The following is a 10000-nucleotide window of genomic DNA, read 5'->3' on the forward strand; positions in this document are numbered from 1 at the left end:
CAGGAGTCTATGGAGTAGTGAGCCAGTGTGTGCGGTTTGACCACGTTTGGTTGGAGGATCATTCATGTTGTTTTTTCTCTCGCCCACAGAAGCCGAGGCTGTTCCCCTAACCTTCTGCTACATGGATCTCCGGCGGCCGACCCAGAGAACTTTTCTGTTAGCCTTAAATTTGTGTGTGTGTGTGTGTGTGTTCAGCGGTCAGGCTTACCTGCAGTCAGGTCGTATCTCAGCAGGCTGAGGACCCACTGGGTCAGAATGCAGGGAGTGAACAGGTAATGACTGTGGTCGTCCACGGTGAACTTAGCCTTCACCTGGGAGGACACGCACCAACGCACACACACACACACACGCACACACGCACACGCACACACACGCACACACGCACACACACACACACACACACACACAGGCCATTGGAATGCTACAGTATGAGAATGTCTGTAGTGATCTAAGTAGTCTCAGCGCCAGAACCATCAGAGTTCTTTCGCTGATACACTATGTAAGCTACATTACGGCATGCTGCAGATCACAATTTGGAAATTGAGTATTAGAGTTTATCTGTAGCATAATCTTTGAGACGGCAGCAACATTTCACTGTGACTGTACACCGTACCTTACATGTGACAAATAAAAGGAATCTTGAACCTAGATCTGTGTTTGGGACAGTTCATACTACATACATCTGTTTTTCAAATCCTGTGGATTCATTGATAGCGCCGGAATCCTGGCGACACCAATCAGTAACAACTCACGCGATCAGGCACTCCCACCCATAGATATGCCCCGCCCATCTAACCCGGGCTAGCGTCTCATTTGCTGCTACAACCTGTCACTCTTTCAATCTTGCCCTGTGGATACACCCTCAGAACACCAGCGTGGGCGGTGAAGTGACTCTTATGTTGTATGAGGAGCGCAGCGATTCTATGCAATGTTTGAGTCTAGAGAGAGAGACTGGGGTCTAACTAGGGCTGGGTTTAAAAAATCGATTCATCGATTCATGAATCCCAAAATTGTTTTTTTATTTAATGAATGAATGAAAAAATTAAGGTATGAATAGTTCATTCATTCATTCAATGATTCATTCATTCATTCATTTTTGGAAATCAGTATCGATACCCAGCCGTAGTATTGATGTGTTGCATAACTTGGAAGTCATGTAATTAAGGTTACTACAAAAAAAAAAAAAAGTTTTTAGTAACACTAACCGAATCAATATTGAATCAAATCGAATTGAATCATGATAATCGATTCTGGACCTTGTGAATCGGAATCGAATCGATTCTTGAAATTCGAGGCGATACCCAGCCCTAGGTCTAATAGACAGCAGACAGTGGCGGTCTGAGTCCAGACGGACCTGCTGGTAGATGTGCACCAGGGAGCCGGCCAGCTGGTGAGTGGTACCGGCGCTGGCCCAGGACGCCTGGCTCCCCAGGCTCCTCTGGAGAACGGGCTGCAGGTAGGCAGAGTAGATGGTCTGGAGCTGGTCCTGGTCCGGGTAGCTACAGCACAGAGACCAGCGTGAGTCTGGATCACTTCCTCCTAGGCGTGCGTGTGTGTGTGTGCACGTGTGTGTGTGTGTGTGTGTATGTGTGTGTGTGTACGCGTGTATGTATGTATGTGTGTGTGCGTATGTGTACGTGTGTGTGTGTGCATATACAGATGTGGGAACATAAGAATGTAACTTGACCCGCGGTATTCTAACAGGCGCTTTACGTCATTCCGCACCACCGCTCGCACGCCCATAGGGGCGCAGTAATACCACTCATTGACCCATTGCTGTAGCTCATCTCGCACATTAGATGAGCCTACCGTTCTCAAACTCCTTGTTCTCTGTCTGGTTGTAATTTAATTATTACGAACAAAGCCTATCTATTTATAGTTTCTATCTCTGTAACTGTCGGCGGGTCTATATCTGTTAACTGTCGGGACAAGTAGAAGTTTAATACATTAGGCTGACTGAGTGTTCTCATATGGAACATGGCATCAGGACGAGTAAGATGGCTAACGGAGATGACCAGAGATGTGTTTGAAATGGTTCACTCACTCCCTATTCCCTATTACCATGGATGTATTGAATGCGACTCATAGTGAACTACATAGGGAATGATTTAACAGTTTTGGGACACTACATGGAATATAACTGCGTAAGATATTCATGACTCAAACAAGCAGACGCGCCGATCACTGATGGCAGCAGGTTGAAATATCAGGTAGTATTCAGGTTCCATGTTTAGTTGAATGATAAATCCCATATAAATGGTTGGAATTCTAATGATGTGCAAGTGTGATTTTGTCAACTTTAGTGCTGTCTGCAAATAGCAGGCTGTGAAACTGCACGATAAGACCGTGATAGCAAGTTAGCTCACGACAGCAGCTTCCATAATATTAACGGTAGCTGTCGGTGGCTAAAAAGCAGATAGCTAACTTTACAACGATGATTCCTGTAGCTATTTTGATTTTGATGCTATTAGTTCAACTTCTGTTTCTCGGGCAGGAACGGAGACGAACTCGCATTAGCAGCAAAGCAGCTAGAGGAATGATCTTAACATTAGCTAACTGCTTTAGCTACTGCTAGCTACCGTCTTCTTCACTTCTCCTTCGGTAAAACATGACACCGTTGTGTTGTGGTATTGTGGAGGGCTTAGGCAGAAGCAGGAAGAGAAACCACTTTTGCCCCATATAAGTAAAATAATGGTCTCATAAGCATTTTCGATTGTAAAATTGTGTTCACTTGTTTTAGTTTGCAAACATATGCAATTTTCTTAGAATTCCCAGCTTTGTATGTAGTTTTAATGTGAAAGATACATCTTGAATGCAGTCAAGACAAATTATTTTGCCTCATAACTTTTGTCAAACCCCCTGCCAGTCAATTGGATTATAGGCTATAGGCTACTTTCGTTTACAATGACGTTACCTTATGAACACAAATAGCTTAACCTATAGGCCTACATAAAAACAATAGCCTAAAACCATGTTTATTTACAATGTATTTACTTTCATTGATAGCATGCCAATAGGGTGAGGAAAACGACGCGCGGTCTCTTTAGCCCTGACACCATCAGGCAGGCAGCTCAGGAGGTCGTTGAAGGCTTTATATATTATTATGATATTATGTCTAATAATACATTCGTTGAAAGTACACAGGCTGATCTACTATACGGAATTGGACCGAGGAGTGTTCTCATATGGAACTAGGCTGCACACGCCCGCCCACGACAAGAGCTGAATTGTAGTCAGCTTTCCCCGCTGCGCGCAGGACGCGTGCGTCCCCCGCTCCGAGCGAGAACGCAGGCGGGATGTCGCTCCCCGTCTGAAACGGCCTTGACTCCTGGAATCCCAAGGTCTTTCATATTGAAATTATCTTGATGGTCTGGGGATGCGAGACGTGTTAAGGGAGTGCATCAGTCGTGAGCCTTGACAGTAGGCTACCAGCCTGCGCTGCGCTCAGAACAAAGTTGGATGAATGGATGGACTTTTTGGAATCCTGGAAAATGTTTATTGCGCTCTAAAATCATGAAACCATAAATGTAAAAATGCAGCAACAGAAATAGTCTAGATGAGATGGTGGTTTAAATGAATGGCAACACATAAATTGAGACATAAATTGAGACTGGTGATAATGCTGATAATCTACAGTAGGGCCTACCTCTGGCTGAATTCATGGTTACAGCCATTCATCTCTTACACATGGGCCTACACAATACTTGCACAATCTACTTTGGACGTTAATCCATCCATCTATCAATCAAACTAGCGAATTCAATGGCCGGTCATGGCAAAGCACCCGCTAACGCAGGCTACCCCCCTCCCCACGATCCAGGGCTAGGAAACCGGTTCATCCAGTTTATTTGAATATAAAAGAATTTGGGGGGGGGGGGGGGGGGGGGGGTTACAATAGTCTAGTCCAGGTTCGCTGGCGAGTGACAAGCTAGTCAGATGGCGCATGCATGTGTGGACATTGTAGGCCGATTCTGTAAAACCTAAAGAATAAAAGTAGGCTACATTCAACATTCATTGGAGTGGTCCAGTTGGATAGGCTAGTCTAATCTAAATAAATTGAGGACCTGTATTTTCAGTGTTTGCTGGTAGCGGACTGCATCGATCAATGCAATGACTCTCCATGTTTTTCAGTTTTACCCATTTCATCAATAAAACATCATTTTTACAACCATGTCTCATTGATTGGGAAGGCATTTAGAGCTGCCTGTCTATTAGCCTACATTCGGACTCAGAGGATGACATAACTGTTTATTGAGAAACAATTGGCTATATAAAGAAATACCACAATGCATGTAGTCTAGATATATTACATTATGGTTATACACTTTATGGTAGACTGCCCTCTCGCTCGCTAAGCAGGCTACATTGTGGCTGTTTTGTTCATCGCCTATAGGCTACACATTAGAAAAATGTTTTTTTTTATATAGACCTAGAAGGAATCAGAATATGTGGAAATTTAATTTTTGCCTATTTTAATACAATTCAAATTCTGCTTAGAGGGAATTATTTTCAACGGACATTATGACCTTAGCATAATTAATAATTATCTAAGTTAATATAGGCCTATGAGAACGCAACGCTTTTTACGATAGGCTAGGCCTATGCGTCTTGTGATTGTACTGTAGCCTAGGCTACAACTTAAGGCTTGCCCTATTGAATTCATTTTATAGCCTACTAGGCTACTCATTATTATCGAATTATCTAGTTGATATATGAATAAAACAATAAGCCGTTTTAATGGCTATGGGCTACTAGTTGTAGCTATATGATGCGCTCTGCTCTTATACGCACGGTTGAGGCGGCAGCTCAAATACACTTCGCACATATCCTCTGCTATAGCCTCTCACAGACAGCTAGGTGCACTTCATGCATTGGTAGACAGTTCTGTTCTTGCTGCAGCTTGTCTTCACCATGCAAGTATTTTTTGGGGGGTATTCTTCTGTGGACACTGCGAGGGGCGCCGGAGGTGGCTGTTTGGACGCCAGAGCGCACAGCTCTTCAGCCAACTGGAGGATGTCGCGTCTGGGGAGGCTCTGTGTCTCTCCACCATTCCCCAGCGAGTCCAAGCTCCCTCAATGAATAATACTTATTTATAATAGCCTACATAGCGCGAAACTGTGCATATAATAGGCTGTAGCCAGCGCGAAACTGCGCATTCCCTATAGCCGTTCATTGAACAGCTGGCGGCCGGTATAAATAAATAAAAACATACACGATATTTTGTTATTTGAATGATCTTGAATATATATATATATTCAAGATCATTCAAATAACAAAATATTGTGTATGTTTTTTTCATTTACAATTTAACAATAGGGGCTGCAACAGAACACAATTTTAGGGAAAGTCATTGACAGGCGGACTTCAATGTTTTATTAAAATATAGTTATGTGCAAATGAAAACCCACAATCGTCCTATGGACCTTACCCCGATTTTGGAAATCAGATAAAGGCGTTCACAAGACCATTTCAATAATCGCATTATTACAATTATCGGTTGATGTCTCACTGTCAAACCTGCCGCTATGCACAAGATAGTTAATGTCCGGATATGATTGGCAATGAGTGATCTTTACTCATGGCGACTATTTCAATTTTGTATGGATCCACACCTCCGATCAAGATTATTTTTTCTTTGTATCGTGCTGAAGCCATATAGCCTACTGCGCTCAGACTTGGCTACATTAGCTGGTGCCCTGTCTTCAAATTTACTTCCGGGGTTTACGAGTAGCCTACCAGTTGAATGCGTTCCAGAAACAAAACGCAAAACCCTCACGTTCACCACATCTTTACTAACAAATATATTTACAATACTGTTATTTTGCGCATTTGACTTAACAGACACCACGTCTTGACCCGACGTCAGTTGCCGAGATAGATAGGCTACTGTAGGCCTAGATATATTATAGGTGTTCGTAATAATTAAATTACATCGAGATGGAGAAAACATGGGTTTGAGAACAAGGTAATAATAACAATTAAACGTTATTTGTATAGCCCCTTTCATACAGATAAATTCAGCTCAAAGTGCTTTACAACAGAGCATTTAAATTAAAGAATGTGAAATTTAATGATGCTTCATTCGTAGACTATAGGAGAAAAACACTGAGCCCAGCCTGCTAAATCTACTCAAAGACGACCCGTCTAAAATCCCACGAGATTTCCAACGGGATTTCCCTGCCAAATACCGCGAGGTGAAATGCTGCAGCATGTGATATTTCTGTGTGTGTATGTGTGTATGTACTTGTGTGTTTGTGAGTGTGTATGTGTGTGTGTATGTACGTGTGTGTGTATGTACAGTACGTGTGTGTGTATGTACGTGTGTGTGTGTGTGTGTGTGTACACTCACTCTATGGTGCAGATGCGTACGATGGATGTGAAGCGCGAGGTGAGCGTGTGTCGTCCCACGGCGCCCCCTGCTGACATGGAGGCCACCACCTGGATGTTCTCTAGACCCACCCACTCCAGGTTCTCATCATAGAAGCCCTGGTACGTCAACACCTACAAGAGACGGAGAGGGAGAGAGATGGGGAGAGAGAGAGAGAGAGGGTGAGAGAGAGAGGGAGAGAGAGAAATGGGGGGAGAGAGGGGAGAGAGAGGGAGAGAGAGGGGAGAGGGAGAGAGATGGGGAGAGAGGGGAGAGGGAGAGAGATGGGGAGAGAGACAGAGGGAGAGAGAGGGGAGAGGGAGAGAGAGAGGGAGAGAGAGAGAGGGAGAGAGAGGGGAGAGAGAGAGAGAGGGAGAGAGAGGGGAGAGAGAGAGAGAGGGAGAGAGAGAGGGAGAGAGAGGGGAGAGAGAGGGAGAGAGAGGGGAGAGGGAGAGAGATGGGGAGAGAGAGGGTGAGAGAGAGAGGGAGAGAGGGGAGAGGGAGAGACAGAGGGAGAGAGATAAAGGGAGAGAGAGGGAGAGTGGAAATCATTGGATTCCCCTCGGCCTACAGAATGGAGCAGCTGCTTTTGAGCAGTTTGGAGTTGATTATTGTCGGGCACGGAGATAGCCACCTATTTCCACCATTCAGTTGGTGAATTTGATGTATTTTATTTGGTACTGTACCTACAGTACCTGCTGTAGGAAGGCTATGGCGTTGTTAGTGTATTATAAATAAATAAATAAATAGTGTACCTGTTGTAGGAAGGCTATGATGTTGCTGGTGCCCCACTTGTCAGGCTTGGGCAGGTTGAGGTCTTTGAGGTAGAGGACAAGGCTCTCGCAGTCCTTGGGCCGGTAGGTGCGTCCGGCGTTGGAGCTGAGGAGCAGGCAGGTCTGGCTCAGCTTCTGCAGGACGTGACGGGGGGATGTCTGGGCGCTGCAGTGGACCACGGCCACCTGGGTGGAGCGCAGCCGCGAGAATGCGTAGCGCAGCAGCATGCTGGACACGCACACACACAGGCACACACAGGCACACACAGGCACACACACACACACACACACACGCACACACACACACACACACAGGCACACACACAAACACACACACACAAACAGGCACACACACACACACACAGGCACACAGGCACACACACACAGGTACACACACACACACACACACAGGCACACACACACACAGGCCCACACACAAACACACACACAAACACACACACAGGCACACACACAGACACACAGGCACACACACAGGCACACACACAAACACGCAAACACAAACAGGCACACGCATGTGATGAATGGATAGAACCTGGGCCTAAAGCATAGCAGAGGTGGTTCTACTGCCCTCAGTATAAAAGTGTCAGAACTTGCTAGATGGTCAGAGTGACTCCATGTTTCCAGAGGAAGGGAGGATAGGAGGAGAAGGGAGAGGTGAGGGGTCGTGGGTTAGGGGGCGTTGTTAGGCAGTGATGTTACCACAGCTAGGGGGCGTTGTTAGGCAGTGATGTTACCACAACTAGGGGGCGTTGTTAGGCAGTGATGTTACCACAACTAGGGGGCGTTGTTAGGCAGTGATGTTACCACAACTAGGGGGCGTTGTTAGGCAGTGATGCTACCACAACTAGGGGGCGTTGTTAGGCAGTGATGTTACCACAATTAGGGGGCGTTGTTAGGCAGTGATGTTACCACAACTAGGGGGCGTTGTTAGGCAGTGATGTTACCACAACTAGGGGGCGTTGTTAGGCGGTGGTGTTACCACAACTAGGGGGCGCTGTTAGGCAGTGGTGTTACCACAACCAGGGGGCGTTGTTAAGCAGTGGTGTTACCACAACTAGGGGGCGTTGTTAGGCAGTGGTGTTACCAAGACTAGGGGGCGTTGTTAGGCAGTGGTGTTACCACAACTAGGGGGCGTTGTTAGGCAGTGATGTTACCACAACTAGGGGGCTTGTTAGGCACGACACATAGCACAAGACAGCTAGGTAATAGTAAATGCATTGGATTTCATGTCCAGATGCTCAAATGTTTGGGGCACATTAATACAAAAAATTACTTATTATTCAGTCACAGGTGTGTGGTATAAAGTATTTTACGACAGGTGTGTGGTATTTTACAACAGTTTCCTGCCAACCAGAATCAAGGAGCAGAACTGTTGGCACCTCTAGGGGCCTGGGTAGGGATATTTGTGAGAACAGACCTCAGACCTCAGGGAGAATGTGGAAAGACATTCTCTGAGGGTGCGAACAATGAGAGCCGTATGAGGATGAGGGCGTGTGTGTCCCTGGGCACCTGGATTTTAAATTTCTTCTACATGCCTCTGAACTACACCAAAGTGATCTTGGTGAGTCAAACGTCTTATAATATGTCGTAAATAAGGTCCAGGTTGTCAAAAACGAGCATTGTCCTTTAACATTTCCCTTCATTGGAACTAATGGGCCTAGGCCAACCCCAGAAAACAACCCCAGACCATTATCCCTCCTCCACCATTAAGAGGTGTGTCCCAATACTTTAGTCCATATAGTGTATATTGCTGGCGGTGTGGGTTTGGGTGTGAATGCATTAGTCGAGTGCACACATCTGAGGACGATTCTGCAGTCAAATACTTTTCCAAAATGTGCGGGAGGCGAGATCAACGTGAAATCATGCATGGAGAGAGGTAGTCGTTGCTACCCTCGGGTAGTCAGTAGGAAGTATTAATAACTCCAATACCCTCAGAATGAAAGAGAAAAAATATTTATGGTATATTTGATGTAATTTGGATCCGCTCCAAAATGGAGTCAGTTCCAGGGTACCTTTGGCGGAATATGTGTCAAGTTATGGTGCAAACATACATGTTACTGTATGTGCCAACTCTCTCGTGCAACTTGCCTTCACAATACCTGTCTGTGAGCTCTATGTGCACACAGGCCTTGTGTCAGTGTGCCAGTGTCATGCCGTTGTTGACGAAGTTTGTAAGAACAAATTTAAGAAGACAGGAAGACGGCCCAATTACTGTACATTCAACGTGTTCCTGAGTGCTCCCTGCTGTTCTTAGAGAAAGGTAATGCCTTAAATAAAACAAGCCTTGAGATAATAGAATGAAAGTGTGTTTGTGCTTCTGCGAGTTTGTGTTTGTGTGTCTGTGTGTGTGCGTGTGTCTGTGTGTGAGTGTGTGAGTTAGAGTGAGTGTGCGTGAGTGTGTGTGTGTGAGTGTGTGAGTGTGTGTGAGTGGGTGTGAGTGTGTGTGAGAGTGAGTGTGTGTATGTGTATGTGTGTGAGTGTGTGTGTGAATGGGTGTGTGTGTGAGTGAGTGAGTGAGAGTGAGTGTGTGTATGCGTGTGTGTGAATGGGTGTGAGTGAATGAGTGTGTGTGTGTGTGTATGTGTGTGTGCATGTGTGTTTACCCCTTGCCGCAGCCCTCAGGTCCCACCAATATGAAGGGCTGTCGGTGTGGCGCTGTGAGCCAGTGTGTGAAGCAGTGCAGGCCTCTCTGCATGTGCGGGGTCTGGATGACGGGGAGTGTGTGTGTGTGCATCAGCTCCTCCACACTGAGGCCGTCGGGGCGCTGGAGTGTGTAGGCAGACAGCCGGCCAGACTCAGGGTCGTAGAAGGTGTCCAGAGGGTTCCTGGGGTCCGGAGG

At 45.9% G+C, this 10000-nt stretch overlaps 1 protein-coding gene across 1 annotated transcript in view; it reads right to left on the reverse strand.

The window, feature by feature from the left end:
• dync2h1 (dynein cytoplasmic 2 heavy chain 1) overlaps positions 1 to 10000 on the reverse strand; it is a gene marked incomplete at its 5' end in the record, with an annotated part of 236486 nt that overhangs the window by 159138 nt on the left and 67348 nt on the right. Inside the window, 5 exons of the mRNA XM_084443002.1 lie at positions 209 to 311; positions 1355 to 1499; positions 6350 to 6501; positions 7123 to 7369; positions 9765 to 10000. The exon at positions 9765 to 10000 is cut by the window's right edge and continues 24 nt beyond it. Coding sequence (XP_084299128.1) covers positions 209 to 311; positions 1355 to 1499; positions 6350 to 6501; positions 7123 to 7369; positions 9765 to 10000 — 883 coding nt within the window. The remainder of the gene's footprint in view (positions 1 to 208; positions 312 to 1354; positions 1500 to 6349; positions 6502 to 7122; positions 7370 to 9764) is intronic.

The sequence above is a fragment of the Borostomias antarcticus genome (assembly GCF_949987555.1).
Source record: "Borostomias antarcticus genome assembly, chromosome: 1".
NCBI lineage: Eukaryota > Metazoa > Chordata > Actinopteri > Stomiiformes > Stomiidae > Borostomias > Borostomias antarcticus.